At 41.8% G+C, this 18,676-nt stretch overlaps 1 protein-coding gene across 1 annotated transcript; it reads left to right on the top strand.

Moving 5' to 3' along the window:
- Positions 1-14,517: 14,517 nt before the first annotated feature.
- LOC138963957 (N-acetyllactosaminide beta-1,6-N-acetylglucosaminyl-transferase-like) lies at positions 14,518-18,437 on the top strand. The gene is made up of 3 exons (XM_070335816.1): positions 14,518-14,597; positions 16,587-16,813; positions 18,106-18,437. The coding sequence occupies exons 1-3, from the start codon at positions 14,518-14,520 to the stop codon at positions 18,435-18,437; spliced, it is 639 nt and encodes a 212-aa protein (XP_070191917.1).
- Positions 18,438-18,676: the final 239 nt, after the last annotated feature.

The raw sequence follows: 18,676 nt of genomic DNA, 5'->3' as shown, positions 1-18,676 counted from the left end.
CAAACCGTTCATCACAAGCAATTTCACAAGGCAAGTAACTCATACTTTGTCTAGCGACAAGAGTAGTTCCCCTTCTTTTCACTCAGTTTCTTCGACAACAGACTGCAATCCGACGGTCAGTTTTCAACAATATTTCATTTAATAAACAGATCACACGCAACCAAATGCACACATCTCATCAATTTAAACAACATAAAGCGGTTTCATACACTATTTTCCCCAGAAAACTGAACTTCATACAGTTTTTAACGTTGGAACACGGGTGCAAAAGTTCGTCTGCTAGTCCCATTTGACGAAAAAACATTATCCTAAGCGATACCAAAACATATACAGAACACACAATATCTGCCTTTGCCGCCACAGCAGAATAACAGCAGATCTGTGTACTTGATTTTAGTCCAAAATAGGAAAACTGACAAGAAGTGTTAACAGAATGGAATGATTTGCACGGAACTATACAACCGCGCATTAATCGATCGCCTGCGCAGGTTGACTGGTTGAGAGAATAGGATTCGATCAAACTTTCGCAAAAAAACTCCTCTTTTCTTTGAATAACTGAAGAAAGGAGGAATAAAGAGGTTACACACCTCGTCTCAGTGATTATAAAAAATAATGGTCTCAGTTCGCGGTCATGAAAAAGCTCGCTAAAGCTCGCATTTTTCATGATCCGCTAACTTCGACCATTATTTTTAATAATCACTGAGACTCGGCATGTAACCTCTACATAATCACCTCCTCAGCTAACAGAGACAAAGAGGCAGGTCATGGGATAAATAGAGAATACTACATGGCTTGCTGTGTCGTACCAGATTTACACGAGTTGTTTTTTTAAATATTGAACTGCGAGCGAAAGCGATCTGTTCACTATTTGAAAAAGCAACGAGTGTAAATCTGGTACGACACAGCAAGCCATGTAGTATTCTGTTTATCCTACATACTGTACTTACGTGTATTTTACTGAAAATGTCCTGCATTCGAGGCAGCTAAATTGAAGACGCTTGTTTTGGAACCTCGATCTCTTCTAAAGTCTCGTGCAATCTATTACGTCAAAGCAAAGAAACGTCACTCTGAAAGTGTGGCGTGACGTGTTAGTTCTAAAGATTCATCGAGGGTAATTAGCGAGCGCAATTTTTTTTCTTCTATAATGACGTTTGTCTCGGTGACTTTGGCATCATAAGCAGTGGAAAAACAGGTCCCTACCAGACTTGCTTGACATGACCTCATTTACATGATATACACACGTGTGATTTGAACGATTATTATCTCACGGGTGTCTCTCTCACGTGTGTAGGATAAATATATATATACACACACACACACACACACACTTACACACACACACACACACACACACACACACACACACACCATACATACACACATACGCACGCCCACACACACACACACACACCCACACCATACACACACACACAGACACACACACATACACACACCCACACACACACAAACATACACGCGTGTACAGCATACATTACTAATGTCATTAGTCTAAGTATGTAAGCAAAGCATAGCAACAATACAAATCGATTTATTCATCCACTAACTGGCAACAGCTGACCGGATCACCATTCTTAAGCTATTTCCTTGCAGATTATGATATATAGGCAGACAGCTCCATGATTGTTCAGAGTGAAAACTCACAGTAATAACCCCACACGTTGATTTTTTGCACGGGGTACGTCCTGCCCAGGTCCACCTCCCAGAAGGGATTGTTGAGAGAATCCGAGCGAAAGTAGGAGCCGGTTTTACCGTCAGCCGCGTTACTGGTGGGATAACTGTTACTGCTGAAGGACACTGTGCTGTTGTAGGTCTTCCCTGGTGCGATGTTCACTGGGTCAAAACGCAAAACATAATCATCATTCTCTAGTGCGCGCACGTGCGTGTGTGTGTGTGTGTGTGTGTGTGTGTGTGTGTGCGTGTGTGTGTGTGTGTATGTGTGTGTGTGTGTGTGTTTGTTTGTGTGTGTGTGCGTGTGTGTGTGTGTGTATGTGTATGTGTGCTTGTGTGTGTGTGTGTGTGTGTGTGATTTAACGGACTGGTCATATGTGACCCTCCACCACGAAATGAGTCGCATGTCACCTCGCGCGGTTCTGCGCTAGGCTTAGTATAAGTCCGGGGAGTGTCTGGTAACAGTGTGAGGGTGCCCTTAGTCACAGGCTTATAACTCAAACAGTTTTTGCTCTTTTCTAAAACGGGTTTCACCACTGGATAGAGCATAACAAAACTATGTAAAAATATGAAAATCATGCAAAGGTGACATGCGACTCATTCCGTGTTGGAAGTTCACATATTTTCGAACTACGCATGTACACATCTATCTATATACGGCTTGTCTGTGTCTGTCTGTCTGTCTGTCTGTCTGTCGGTCACTTCGCGATGCACGGCCAAAGTTCTCGATGGATCTGCTTCAAATTTGGTGGGCATATTCAGGTAGACCCAAAACACAATCTGGTCGATGAAAATTTTCAACACAGGACTAAACCGATTTTCGTTTTTATGTACATCCACTCTTCCTTATCTTCTCCAGTGTTTTGCGCGTTTACCTCCCTTCCTTCGTACGGTGCGTCGGCGAAGCCGGGTATTCGGCTCTACTTCTTCCCGGCGAAGCGGGTATTCATCTAGTATATGAGTTGTTCTTCAGTACTGGTGACAGAAAGGGGGAAAAGTGGTCAAAATTCAAATCTCTAGTTTTGTTTTTGAAATATTGCTTTTCATAAAGCAGAAATACTGTAGTATCTGTTGTACATAAGAAAAAATCACTGGTGCACATGGTTCCTACATAATCTAACTTTTAAAGCTGGTTCTTGTGTGTCTGTGTGTATGTTTGTATGATGACGATAGGACCCGAAACGGCTGCACGGACTGAGACAGGAATTTCAGAGAATGTTCTTTGCCACTCGAGTCGTGTCATAAGGTACTTTTGGAATAGCAAATTTGAAAGGATTCTTCAAAAAACGGCGGAAAACATTATATACCCTGTGAGCTATCGAGGATCCTCCCTGTCTGGGCTGTCAAAACATGGTCTTGTTAAAAGACGTTTTCAAATGCGGTTAACGGGGAGATACACTCGAAGCACATTTAGCGAAGTTATGTTGCCAAATCATCAAAGATCAACATTTCACTACACGGATCGATGCACACAGTCGAAATAGATGTGACTTTCACACGACCGAAGACTACTTACTAGCAGACTAGCAGACGACAAGATCTAAATATTTAGATCAGTGTAAGAGCAATCCGTTGAAGAACAGTTACTCCGCTTATTCGTCTTCAGTTAAGCTTATTTCCCCTGCCATAAGTTTCCTTGCAGATCTGCAGTCGCGTAGTGAAATGAACTAGTGTCATCGGAAGATTCTTCTCAGTCAATGATCAAAGCACAGTAAGTTCTATGCTGACAAAAGTCACTTTCGGACAACACGACGATTGACTTAATTTATGAGCCCAAAGGTAACAATATCGACAAGAATGTACGCATTTGACATTAAATGAAACATTCATAGACAGTTTCCAACTCACCAGATCTGCCAAAGAGCCGTCATTCGTGAAAAAACGATGATTTTAATCAGACAGGTATCGGAAACAAGCCTTGGTCACCTGCGTTATTCCTTCCAAGGCGACGTGACGGCGCCACATTTGTTTGTTTATGGCTGTTTATCGCGAAACAACACAGTTGAAATTTGTGTGTAAAATACCACAAATTTGTGGTGAATCAGTTCGTCATCTGCGTTTCGATTGTAATTAAGTCAGATTGGAGTTACTTTGAATCGAAGGCGAGGGTAACCTGCGTTATTTGTGGGACATCGTGAACAAATTTGATTGCAATATTTTATACAGAAAGTAAATTTCAATGATTCTGGCTCAGACTTGTAGATCTGTTATGCAGTGTGTTGGTAGTGTATCTGCTTTTCTGCTATGAAGCTCATTTGGAGTGATACGCTGATCGAAGTGGGGTACCCTATGTGGGACATCAGCCGTATGCAGATTACGCCTCAGAACACTCTCGCATTTCACAAAGACAACAATAATTTGCAACATTTCAAGAACTGCATCAGTTTTATTAGATACTATTTCAACAACAACAGCACAAACACGACTATTATCAACAACACAGAACGGGAGGTAAGTCTTCAAAGACGCACCAAGTGTGCGTTCCCGTTTTTGGACGCCATTTTTGCTGGCATTTTCACAGTAAATCTTAATATTTCCATATCTATTGAATGATTTTGGTATTTTCTTTGATTGTGCCGATTCTCCTATCTCTCTGGCATGTACTGGGTGCTTTGTGACCAGTTTCTCCCCTAGACTGTATTGAAAAATGCGTCCGTGTGAGCTGTCCCCCACTTGTGACCAGTAGCAAAGAACAAATCATATATATGCTCGTTTAGTACTCAATACGATAGCGATTTGCCATCACAAAAAATCAGAGCTTGCGATTTGTGACAAGTGTTGTGTCTGTTCAACCTTCACTGGTGTAAAAGAAAACGTTGTCCGCTGTCCTACGGGCTAGTCCTAGGAACGATCGATAGTCCCCAGCCGGACAAATGTTAATAGACTGTCAGTGGACAAATTTTCCTTGGACAGAAAGTCCCAGCCTATATAATTAGGGGTCGGACTTTGGGTTCTGGGGGACATCTTTTCGCTTTACAGATACCTAGACGAAGGTGTCATGGGCCCATATTCTTTAAATGGCTGTAAAATTGTGTTCGACAAAGTCAAAATGTCGTTTAACTACCACCCGGTATTTGTTTATACCGCCTGGTAATTGTTTTTTCCCCCGGTATTCATGTCAATCTTGTAGAAGGTCGGTAGCTACCAGTATTGTTTATGTTTAGAATAGGCGATTCCCCATGCTTTCTTTTCTCTGCGCATACGTTACCAACGTTTCCGTCGGCGTGTCAATTTCAAGTGGCCGAGGTGTTGTCGGCTACGTAGCGGCTTTACGTATAAGTGCAGAGCCTACGGACACCGTAAGGTAAAAACGTGGTGGGCATGACGCAAGCGTAGCAAAACTTGCACTGCTACGTTCACCGTAAAGTTACGACAGCCCCCCCCCCCCCCCCCCCCTCCCCTGTCGTAAACCTTTGCGCAGCACGCGTGGAGCGAAAAAACATGGCGGGCAGGTTATTTTTTCGGATGCTTTTGCGGCGGAACTTCAGGCGTCAACGGATGTTGCTGAACAGATCCTCATTGCTTTGCTTCTTTTTTTTCTAGCAAGGTGTGGATTTCAACTTCACTAAAATGTCCGCCGCGGTGCTTTGGAGCTCCAGCTTCGACAACGTGATAAAAAACAAAACGAATACTATATTACGTAATCAGACACAACATCTTGACGTAAAGTACACACAAAGAAAGAATTCTTCGTATCACCGAGACTAATAGACTTCCTTGAGGCGTTTGACGTCATTAGTTAGACGCGACTTCACGGGATATACCCCTTCACTAAAAATAGTACAATTTTGCGCACAGCGTTAGCTCCTTACGTATTTCGTTACTCCGCAAACGACAAAGCAAGCGTCGTGACCACCAAGTTACGCATTTGCGGAGCTACGGAATACGTAGGCTTTAAGTGTTCGTAATTCCATTGCGTAATTAACCTAACTTATTTGTGCTACCGACAAGTACTCGGCCACAGGTCGTACACATGCCAACAACAACAACAACAAAACATGCCATATAAATAATGGGGGAAAAAAAATAAGAAAACAATATGAGGGAAAGAAAAAAAGACAAGCAAACAAACTAGCCAACTAACAAACAAGTAAAGCATGAGAACACAGAATATAGAAGAAGTAAAAGAAGAAGAAAGCAAAGTTCCATGGGAGAAAAATGCCACAAAATAATGACACGGACTGTTTGGTGGAGTTACCTGACAGGTAGCGACTTTACAGGAGGGGGATCGGTCCTCTAACTTTACCGCCCGATAACACTCCGGTAAGCCCTTATCGGGTTCTCATAAATCCCACCTAACGGATTTAACGGACTGAAGGGATTTAACAGTAAAGCAGTTTTGACTCTGTTGTTATTGTCTAGTTTAGTTGTTGATGTCGCCGATCGATCTGTGTTTTGTATCAATTCTGTATTCTTTAAACTATATGCTGGAACGCACATGTGTTCATTCTGTAACATCTGCACGTTTGTTAAGTCAATTAAAAATCTGTCCATTTATCTGCAGTGTGTTCAATATAATTCAAGTATCGTGGTGCATTGTGTGTATGTGGCAAAAGAACAGCCTTAGTAATCTCAGCAACTCACTTTAGGAAAGAAGTTGTGTGTGTGCTATGGTGTAATATAACATTAGCTGCCACAAGCAAATACACGATGTGAATGTCACGATGGACACTGAGACGCTTCACCAAGTTATGTGCAGAACATATACCAACAGAAGTTAGCCACGTTCAATGGTTTTCTGTGCACTGATGGCAGCACATGCATGCCCATAAAGCTATCAAGCGTATGAAGTTTATTTTGAAGAAGTAACAACACTAAAAGGTGAAGAAATGGCGCAGAATAACACAGAGCACGTATATCACAATATGTTATTGTTTAAGAGAATAGAATAAATACATATTCTTTAACCCTACCCTCGCCTTTTTTCTGCAGCAACAAAACAAACAAATACAGAAAATGAGAAGCAGAAGTAGACAATTGAGAAATTGGTAAAGAGAGAGTTGGGGGGAGGGGGGGGGGGGGTTGTATGGTTGCGAACTTCAGATCTTCGCATCACAATTAACTTCCTCTTTGGGAAAAAAAACCACACGCTATTGCATGTGTCACCAAAAGAGCTCACCAACTAGCTGCGTGGCAAAATATGAATACCGCAAGCATGAATCCAGACACCCCCTGTCTAGCGTGACCATCACACTAATCACACTTATCACTAATCACACTTATCACTAATCACACTTATCACTATTCAGAGAAAAGTGAAGACATGCATCGTCATCATTTAAAGTTTATATTAAAACAATGGCCAAGAAACAACATGTACACATAAAAGTAAACTGTAAATCATGATAAGTGATAATAGAAACTGTGAGATGACATACCTTGAGAAAGAGCTAGATGAAGACACAAACATCAAGGCAAACAAACAATAAACAAACAAGCAAACATACAAACAAACAAACAAACAAACAAGCAACCAAAGTGAAACAAGAAAACAAACAAACAAACAATCAAACAAATAAACGTAAAACATCATGATCAAATGCATAATGAACACAAGTTTCGAACAAGCAAAAGCACTTAAAAAGTCTTCGTGAATTGAGGAATAGTATAAAAGAAACAACTACGTAGCAAGTTGTAGCCATTTGGTACATGTACATATGACATGCCATAATATCAATGAAGTACGTTTATCTACAGAAACGTGTGAAAGGTATAATCAAACAGGGCATCAGAAATATTAACATGTTCAGGCTAAATGAGAACGAAATGTATCATGGGTAAGGAAGGACAAATATCTGTCTTTAAAAGTCTTGGCATTGACGAAATGTATAAGAACGCTTGAAAGTGAATTCCAAAGATTAGTTCCCGAAAAATTCCAGCTAGATTTAAGGTCTATGTGAGGCAGAGGAGCATACCTGTTTGTGGGGTCTCTCAAATTGTGTGAATTGAATTGAGTGGAAAGAGGTTCTGCCGCTCTTCCAATGATGAGTGTGTGCATCAAAACGCCTTTGTTGTACATTCATCTTGACTTAACAGCAAGGATGTTTAAACGTTGATATTCTTCGTTGGAAACGGAGACTTGTAATAAAATAACCGTGAGTGCTCTTTTATGTAAACTAAACAAAGGTGAAAGAGTTGTTGCACTTGCACAATCCCATAACGTTGACGCATAATCAATGTTTGATTGAATGTGAGCGTCAAAGAAGAGCTGCCTGTCATGTCACACACACACACAAACACACACACACACACACACACACACAAACACACAGACACAGACACACACACACAAACAAAAACAGACACAAACATAGACTCAAGCACACACACACACACACACACACACGCGCACACACGCACATACACACACATACACACACATACACACACACACACACACACACACACACACACACACACACACACACACACTCGTGCAAGGCAAGAAGGAGGAGATAGGTTGAGTCAGTGAAGATACTAAGCAAAAGGTAAACTCATGCTCAAATAGTACATTTTGTTAATGTAATTAAAATGTGATATCAAAGACAGCAAAAAGGTTGTACTCACCAACATGTTGGTCAGCTGTGATAATTGCACAGCACAAAGACACGAGTAACAGGATTGCTCTGTAATGCATGGTTATCTCACATTTCAACTTTCTAAACCAAATACAAGAACAAATATACGGTAAATCAAATTAACCAGAGTTAACAGGTCCAACAATTCACTGCACCGCTCTGTGGTTATGCGTAAAGCCGCTTCATATTTGTCAAGACCTCGCACACTGAGTAGACCACCTCCACGGATCTGCCTACGCGCCCGACAAGGAAGTTAAAAGAGCTGTTTGCAACAACATTTGGGTGAGAAGATCAATCAACAAAAGCAGCGGTATTAGTGTGAAGTGGCTTTTTGTGACAAACGCAGGGCATTTATACAATGGCGCCGACAAAAGCGTGTTTTTATTACTTTAATTATTTCCCTTTTCAGCGTGCAGACAAACACTCCAAACAAACCCAAGCAGGCGACTTGCCAGCCACAGTCAACAGCTTTTAGTGTGTCGTGTTAAGCACATCAAACACTCCAAACAAACCCCAGCAGGCGACTTGCCAGCCACAGTCAACAGCTTTTAGTGTGTCGTGTTAAGCACATCAAACACTCCAAACAAACCCCAGCAGGCGACTTGCCAGCCACAGTCAACAGCTTTTAGTGTATCGTGTTAAGCACATCAAACACTCCAAACAAACCCCAGCAGGCGAATTGCCAGCCACAGTCAACAGCTTTTAGTGTATCGTGGTAAGCACATCAAACACTCCAAACAAACCCCAGCAGGCGAATTGCCAGCCACAGTCAACAGCTTTTAGTGTATCGTGTTAAGCACATCAAACACTCCAAACAAACCCCAGCAGGCGACTTGCCAGCCACAGTCAACAGCTTTTAGTGTATCGTGGTAAGCACATCAAACACTCCAAACAAACCCCAGCAGGCGAATTGCCAGCCACAGTCAACAGCTTTTAGTGTATCGTGGTAAGCACATCAAACACTCCAAACAAACCCCAGCAGGCGACTTGCCAGCCACAGTCAACAGCTTTTAGTGTATCGTGTTAAGCACATCAAACACTCCAAACAAACCCCAGCAGGCGACTTGCCAGCCACAGTCAACAGCTTTTAGTGTATCGTGTTAAGCACATAGTAATTCTTCCAAAAATGTTTGCATATTGGGAGCGCATGTTTGTGCAGAAGAGCGTTTCGTGTATTCTGTATGCGCAAGTCCCAAGGTCTGGTCTACACTTACTTGGGGAAGGTGGAAGGAGGGGTAACAGAAGGGGGTGAGGGTGGAAGGGGTGGGTGAGGGTGGGGGTCCGTGTTTTGAGGTTGTGGTAGCTATAATTCATGACTCAACAAAACACAGAACAGGTTATAAGGAAAATTCGATCCAGTATTTAAAAGTACCATTCTTGCATGCTTCATGCTTGTGCCAATTATCATTCTTAATAAAATCCATGAGCGTACTGTAACATAGACTCTTTCACAAACCAACAGAGGTTTAGTGTATGCATGTACACAGCTGACACCATGACTGCATCAATAGCATATTGTGATTCAAAGCAGCACATATATAGTGAACACGGGTTTCTTATCAGAAGACCCCAATACCCCCTTCCGCCCTCCCCTGCCCCACTGTTCTGCCAACCTTCAAAACTAAAACAGTTTCCTTCCTGGTTTGAATCATTGTCAGATATATGTCACCCTTTCAGGGTTTGCTCCATTCAGCTCTCATGGTATCAATGCAGTTAGTTTGAATACATGAATTCACAACGTTATGTATCGATTGGAGATTGGATTTCCCTTCTTTGAGTCATGTGACGTCAGAGGCCGACAAAACTTTATAATTTGGCTTTTCAGGTTGACCGAAACTTCAAAGGAACTAAAAAAAAAACCGTCATGTGTTTGATTGCATACATGTGTGTATGTGCTGTTCAATGTCAAAACAACAACAAAGTGAGTACATGACGTGTGTTTTGTAGTTCCTTTGAAGTTTCGGTCAACCTGAAACGCCCAAATATGAAGCTTATGTGTTTGATTGCATACATGTGGATTGCATGCATGTGTGTGTGTGCTCGTTCAATCGTCAAAACAACAACAAAGTCATAAGTACCTGAAAGGAATTCGATCGATACATAAATGTTATTTGCGTGTTTGACCAAAATATGACATTTTACACAGATCTCGACAGTCATTGTTCACCTCGACCGCTAGCGCGGTCTCGGAGAACAATGACTGTCTCGATCTGTGTAAAATGTCATATTTTGGTCAAACACGCAAATAACGTATAATATCATTCAAAAGGCGTTGGATATAGCACACACCTTCCCACCAGTGCTTGTTCAACTTCAATACGGTTTTCCTAAAGTAAAGAGCAAAGCTTTCACAATGTCAAACTGACACGCATCTTCTTGACGTCCTATTCCCTTCTATTTCGGCAAGATGTGTTTGTTCTTTCCATTCAACCGTAAACCTGCATCGTATATATATATTACATATTTTTATTTTTATTTATTTTTATTTTATGCAATTTGTATCGCGCGCATATTTCAACATACGGATTCAAGGTGCAGGGATTTATTTATGCTGTGTGAGATGGAATTTGTTACACAATACATCACGCATTCACATCGGCCAGCAGATCGCAGCCATTTCGGCGCATATTCTACTTTTCACGGCCTATTATTCCAAGTCACACGGGTATTTTGGTGGACATTTTTATCTATGCCTATACAATTTTGCCTTTTGTCAATCGTGGGATCTTTAACGTGCACACCCCAATGTAGTGTACACGAATGGACCTCGGTTTTCGTCTCATCCGAAAGACTAGCACTTGAACCCACCACCTAGGTTAGGTAAGGGGGAGAAAATTGCTAACGCCCTGACCCAGGGTCGAACTCGCAACCTCTCGCTTCCGAGCGCAAGTGCGTTACCACTCGGCCACCCATCCCATATATATTATAAAACAGTGTTTGCTCATTCTCTCTCTCTCTCTCTCTCTCTCTCTTTCTCTCTCTCTCTCTCTCTCTCTCTCTCTCTCTCTCTCTCTCTCTCTCTATAAGACCAGTCTTACTTTTTGGGGTACATCAGTCTGGAATTCACTTCCATCGTCAATCAAGCACTTAAAATCATTAACAAGTTTTAAAAAATGTGTTAAAAACATTTCATGTCGGAGTAGTTTAACGTGTTTCGATTTACCACACTTAGTATTATGTCAAAAATATGCTGTGCATTTTATAATCTGAACATAGTTGTGTTGTACTATTGCTACATGTTCCATTGCTACCAGCTTGTATGCATAATTACCTGCATACCTTCATGCCTCATCATCATCATCCTCATCATCCATCATCCATCATCCTCCATCCATCATCCATCCATCATCCATCCATCCATCCATCGTCCATAGTCCATCCATCCATCATCCATCCATCCATCCATTCATCCATCCATCCATCCATCCATTCATCCATCCATCCCTCCATCCACCCCTCCCTCCATCCATCCCTCCATCCCTCCATCCATCCATCCCTCCCTCCCTCCCTCCCTCCCTCCCTCCCTCCCTCCCTCCCTCCCTCCCTCCATCCCTCCATCCCTCTCCATCCCTCCATCCATCCCTCCCTCCATCCATCCATCCATCCATCCATCCCTCCATCCATCCATCCCTCCATCCATCCATCCCTCCATCCATTCATCCCTACCTCCATCCATCCATCCCTCCCTCCATCCATCCATCCCTCCATCCATCCCTCCATCCCTCCATCCATCCCTCCATCCCTCCATCATCCATCCTTGTCTCTTTACTAGTTAATCTACGCTTGACGTTGTGTTTCTGCCTTATTTACCTATTGTACCTTATTGCACCATTCGCCACACACTCTCCTTTCAAACAACTAACACTCTTGTCTGTGCCTTTGTTCTTTCTAAGCTTGACTACTGCAACTCTCTTCTCTCTGGCTGTCCTCTGTACCTCCTGCATAAAATACAAAAAGTCCAAAACTCGGCAGCACGCCTCATTCTGAAAGCACGAAAACGAGATCACGCAACACCACTTCTTCACACACTGCACTGATTACCTATTCAAGCCCGCATTGACTACAAACTGTCCACCCTCTGCTTTAATTTCTTTTCTGGCTCGTCTCCTGCTTACTTCTCTGAACTCCTCACCGTCTATTCTCCAGCAAGACAACTCCGTGCCTCTTCTGACTGTCGCATCCTCACCATTCCACACACCAAATCCAAAACATACGGACAACGCACTTTTACTTTCTGCGCACCCACACAATGGAATTCTCTCCCCTTTCACATCCGCCACTCTCAGTCACCCCAAGCATTCAAACGAGCACTTAAAACGCACCTCTTCAAGAAATACAACACCTGATTTTGTTTTCTCAGTCCATCAGTAGGCTACATGTAGTGTATTTGTTGGTTTAGTGATAATGTGATAATGTATATAAACATCTAGGGCTGTTTTCCGTATTGTTGATAACATGTTCTGTTTGATTAAGGGTATTCAGCTGGTATTTCCTTGTTTTCACTACCTATTTTATTCATGTTTTTATTACTTAGTTAGTGGAAGAATCTTTTGTAATGTATGTTTGATGGTGTATGCTTTTAATTAGGCGTTGCTGACTATGAATGTAGATGTAAATGCTTGTATAACTGTGCTTTAATTTTAAATGTGTCAAGCGCAAAAAGCATGATTGTAAAGTTATGATGCTGCGCTATATAAATGCTCATTTATTTAAGTTATTGAGACATCCCAGTGCACTAAGGGATTTATAGAGCAAATCGAGAAAATTCATTATTGAACGAAGCGCATAGCGCTGAGTTCATTAATTATTTTCGAGATTTGCTGGGATTGGGATTGTTTCAATAACGATAGTGTCAGTACCGCCAGAGAAAAAAGAAGATTCAAAACGCACATTTTGCTACGCGCATTTGAATAGGCATAACTGTGTGGTCAGGTCGTGTACAGTAAGATCTACTTTTGTGTGGGCCGGTGTCTCAAGTGTGTCGTGCTTTCGTCTCACGCATTTTAATTTCTGTTGGTAAATTCCAGTGTAGCGTTAAGCTGAACAGTGATGATCTTTCAGAGAGACCTCATTTGAACTCGTAGAAAGGACTGTGCTCTTCTTTATTTGCGATTCGAAACCTCCAGTCAAGCTTCGACGGATTGACTGTGCGGAGTGACTCCCCTTGAATTGACCACCGCCCGGAAGGACTCGACGGTTAGCAGATTTTCAAAATAAATGTGGCATATTTCTCGTGTTGTATCTTCCCTCATCGGGGAGTCTGATACTAAATATGAACGGTAAGAATGCTCTGAACCCTACACGTATTATATCCCCATCGTTTTTTCGTTCACATTTGCCCAACATGTTAATTTGCTGAGCGGGGTTTATGTCGTCTGCTAGGCTAGGCAGTAGGGCAATCGAACCACTGCAGTCTGCACTGAGTCTGCACTGAGTCTGCACGCATGAAGCAGGCTGGTAATAAGTCTTTTATATGGTAAAAACGTTCTGAACCCTGCACGTTTTCGATTACGATTGTTCTTGCCTTGGAATAATAATTCGGAAACCATTCATTTACTGAACTCAGTGATGCAGTCGTATTTCAGTGTAGTCTGCAACGTATGACAGAGTCGATCGAGTCAGTCTTCACTGGTCTAGCTGGTACGTTATCGGAATAACACTTGTGTTTTCTGTTAGCCGCTGGGAATTGTATACTAACTCATCATTTGGTAATGTGGATGATAAGCTACATGCCACTAACACGGCATATGAGAAGAATCTATGCAAGTCGGCGAAAATGAGATGAAACACAGCGGCTTTTATTTTTAGATCACAGGCATATGCAATCTGTCAGAAAAAACCCACTTCTGCTTTAATTGAGAAGCAGGAAATTTATAGTCATTTGGTATTGTGGAGAATATAAGCTACATGTCATTAATTAATTCTGAGGATGAGAGCACAGTCTCGCTTAGTCAAAGGGCGTAAGAAGACGCTCTGTGGAAAAGTTAGCGCACTCCAAGAGTGCGCTAACAGTTTTAGCGCATCGCCATTAGCCAATCAACTGGTTCACATCAGTCATGTGACACCAGTACTTACTGACAATTATTATTATCGATAACGTCATTGTTTGACACTTTGTGTTTCTGAATTGTTCTTTCTTGTTTGAAATTTTTTTTTGGTCCTGCGAATTTGTTACAGATTGATCAAGAGATTGCAGTAGATATTTCTGACTATTTAACGTTCAAGAGTCAGAATAATGTTTATTTTCACAATGGATAGCTGTCCAAATTTATACTACACAGAGACCCACAGCAAAGTAAAGAAACTGGCTTGCTTCTGTGGGCTACATAAGTGATTCAGTTAGCTATACAAAGTTAACACACCTTGAGCAGTTTGTGGAGTCGGTATGGGTATAGCAGTTACAATGAAAGGAGCACCTCCACTCCTGATAGGTTTCTGTTATAGAAATCCTGTAGAGAGAGCAAATTGGTCGGATAATCTTACGCAGATGTTAGATGCAGTTTTATTCGAATCAAAGGAAATAATGTTATTGGGAGACTTTAATATTGATTTGCTTAAGTAGAGCAAGCTATGGCTAGATATGCTTAACCTCTATAATCTCAAACAGATAGTAGACACCCCTACAAGAGTCACATCATCTACAAGTAATTTGATAGATCATATTTATGTCACTGATCAACGTAACATTGTTGAATGTTGTGTTCCCTATCCTTGGCGGATTATGACATTATTCAGTTATTCTGCAGAAAAACCAAAATGCTGGAGAAAAACTGTCTTTTCTGCAGCATTTCTGCATAATGTCATCTTTCGCCGAAGCAGCGTTTTTTTTCTGCAGCAAAACATTTTACTGCAGTAAAATTGAAATCAAGAATGCTGCAGTAAAACGGTGCTGTTGTTTTACTGCAGAAAACCTGTTTTTATTTTTTCTGCAGCATTTTGTACTGGCTCTTGGCGGATTATGACATTATTCAGTTATTCTGGAGAAAAACCGAAATGCTGGAGAAAAACTGTCTTTTCTGCAGCATTTCTGCATAATGTCATCTTTCGCGAGAGCAACGGTTTTTTTCTGCAGTAAAACAGTTTTACTGCAGTAAATTTGAATTCAAGAATGCTGCAGTAAAACGGTGATGTTGTTTTACTGCAGAAAAACTGTTCACACTTTTTTTTCAGCATTTTGGCATTATTCAGTTATTCTGCAGAAAACCCGAAATGCTGGAGAAAAACTGTCTTTTCTGCAGGATTTCTGCATAATGTCATCTTTCGCGGAAGCAACGGGTTTTTCTGGAGCAAAACATTTTACTGCAATAAAATTGAAATCAAGAATGCTGCAGTAAAACGGTGCTGTTGTTTTACTGCAGAAAACCTGTTTACACTTTTTCTGCAGAATTTTGTACTGGCTCATTATAATGTTGGAGCACGCGAGCCCCCCTCTGTCGAGAGATGGACTCATCCAGAATTACCAATAGTTACAAACTATTATACTATCCCAGGGGGCGACGAATACAAACGCTACTTTACAAGGTCGTTCGTTTTTCTCCAGAAAAACTGTGACAGACTATTCTGCAGTAAAACAACATCACCGTTTTACTGCAGCATTCTTGATTTCAATTTTACTGCAGTAAAATGTTTTGCTGCAGAAAAAAACGCTGCTCTCGCGAAAGATGACATTATGCAGAAATGCTGCAGAAAAGACAGTTTTTCTCCAGCATTTCGGTTTTCTCCAGAATAACTGAATAATGTCATAATCCGCCAAGAGCCAGTACAAAATGCTGCAGAAAAAATAAAAACAGGTTTTCTGCAGTAAAACAACAGCACCGTTTTACTGCAGCATTCTTGATTTCAATTTTACTGCAGTAAAATGTTTTGCTCCAGAAAAACCCGTTGCTTCGGCGAAAGATGACATTATGCAGAAATGCTGCAGAAAAGACAGTTTTTCTCCAGCATTTCTGTTTTTTCTGCAGAATAACTGAATAATGCCAAAATGCTGAAGAAAAAGTGTAAACAGTTTTTCTCCAGTAAAACAACATCTCCGTTTTACTGCAGCATTCTTGATTTCAATTTTACTGCAGTAAAACTGTTTTACTGCAGAAAAAAACGTTGCTCTCGCGAAAGATGACATTATGCAGAAATGCTGCAGAAAAAAACGGGCTTTCACCAGCAGTTCTGTTTTTCTGCAGAATAACTGAATAAAGTCATCATCCGCCAAGGATAGTTCCCGCCAGTGGTTGCAGCGATTATTTCCCTATATCTGTCTGACGTGGTCGAGAAAGGGTGTACAAATTCCCAAAAGCTGGTCTTCTCTTCGTTGTTTGTCCTCAGGCTGTTTCATTTCCGATGGAAAAACTCCAAACCTGTTCCATATAATCTGACAATTAGCAAGGGGGACGTTCATGTGCTTGCGTCACGCGAATATGTGGACTACGTCACCAACAGTCGTGTGGCCCATGAGCTGTTGGAATGGCTGCGATATTCGTTCATCCCAGACGAATCCTTTTTCAGAACTTTAAACCACAACCCTCAATTGGGTGTTCCTGGCTCATATTTAGGTCAGTTGTTGTTGTTGTTGTTGTTGTGGTTGTTGTTGTTGTTGTTGTTGTTGTTGTTGGTGGTGGTGGTGGTTTGTTTGTTTGTTTGTTTGCTTAACGCCCAGCCGACCACGAAGGGCCATATCAGGGCGGTGCTGCTTTGACATATAACGTGCGCCACACATAAGACAGGAGTCGCAGTACTGGCTTCATGTCTCACCCAGTCACATTATTCTGACACCGGACCAACCAGTCCTAGCACTAACCCCATAATGCCAGACGCCAGGCGGAGCAGCCACTAGATTCCCAATTTTAAAGTCTTAGGTATGACCCGGCCGGGGTTCGAACCCACGACCTCCCGATCACGGGGCGTTGTTGTTGGTGGTGGAGGTAGTTGGTGGTGGTAGTCTTCCTATTCTACTTCTTCTTTTTCTTCCTGAATCGAGCCCAAACTCGACGTCGCGAAGTCGTCGGGAAGACTTCACGAATTAAGTCTGTTCTTCAAAATGTCAGTGCAAAAGCTTCGTGCTGCCAGCTTCGCTCAATACATTTGAGAGGCCAACTGGAACAGATTTTGGGACTCTGTCATTCAAATGGGAAGATTGCGTGCATTACTGTTTTCAACTACTACCCATACAGGCAACCGTATTCCGTCTGCAGAGGAATTTAAAAATCAAGCATCCGGCCGAATCATTCTTTTTGAGATTAAATGTGTTGTTCTATGTCCTGGTAAAAGTGGGAACAGGTCCCCTATGTGAGGATGTAACCCGGGAAGAAGTGGATTCAATGGGATGGCTGCTGATCATAACAAAAGGTCATCTCCACCATGAACACAACAACTGCTTATTTTTGCCCAACAGCTTAGTCCATTCTCCCTAATACGATTTCATTGGACAAATCAGAGTGAACAGTGACACACAAGTATCATAACCAAGCAAATAAGATTTTCCTAAGGTTGTAAGCGACTTAAATCCTGGATAGAAGTTAGAGTCAGGTTGGGTGCGGTTTGACTCAAACACTTTCTGTAGCCCAACGATGGCATGTTGACTGTGTCAAAAGTAAACTCTCTCTCTCTCTCTCTCTCTCTCTCTCTCTCTCTCTCTCTCTCTCTCTCTCTCTCTCTCTCTCTCTCTCTCTCTCTCTCTCTCTCTCTCTCTCTCACACACACACACACATACACATACACACACACACACACACTTCTTCTTTGCCAGTTTTACGAGCCCACCATTTACTTATCAAAAGTCTTTTATGTCTGTGGTATTTTCAATGTTCAGTACTATAACCCTATCGACACTATTATTTTGTTGCAGGACCGATCGAAGGTTTTGACAAGCATACACTTCGCAGTTACAAGATTTGGGACTTCTATCAAAACCACCCTTGCGCTGGAAAGTTCATTCGCAACATCTGCCAGCTAGGGGTTGGGGATTTACCTCGACTGACGTCCAGCCCTTTTCTGATCGCAAACAAGTTCCTGTACGACTATCAACCGCTCGCGTACGACTGCTTGGAGAAGTGGTACTTCGACAAAGTGCGACTGGAGAATCTGGGTTTAGCCGAGTCTATTAACGTCTCCCTATATGAGAACTCTGATATCGTCAAGCTTCGGTACACGGGACTCATGCATCCTAAACTCAGGTAAAATGAGTTACTTCCCTTCGGGTCTCATTTATCCCTAACATGATGCCTGTGTTTTCCTTCTCTGGAGAGCAAATCTATTTGTTAAACATATTTAGAGCTTTTCGTAATGTGTTATTGATATAAGCAGATTTGCGATCGTCGAAAATGATTGTTCATGGCGTTGTGTATTTTTTTTTAAATTACAAAGGAGTTGTTATGTAAGACAGTTTCAAGCGAGTTATCTTTTGCGGATGTATTTAC

This window comes from Littorina saxatilis, linkage group LG4 (genome assembly GCF_037325665.1).
Source record: "Littorina saxatilis isolate snail1 linkage group LG4, US_GU_Lsax_2.0, whole genome shotgun sequence".
Lineage (NCBI taxonomy): Eukaryota > Metazoa > Mollusca > Gastropoda > Littorinimorpha > Littorinidae > Littorina > Littorina saxatilis.
Note: the sequence above shows the minus strand (reverse complement) of the source record. Positions and strands in the feature narration are given on the sequence as shown.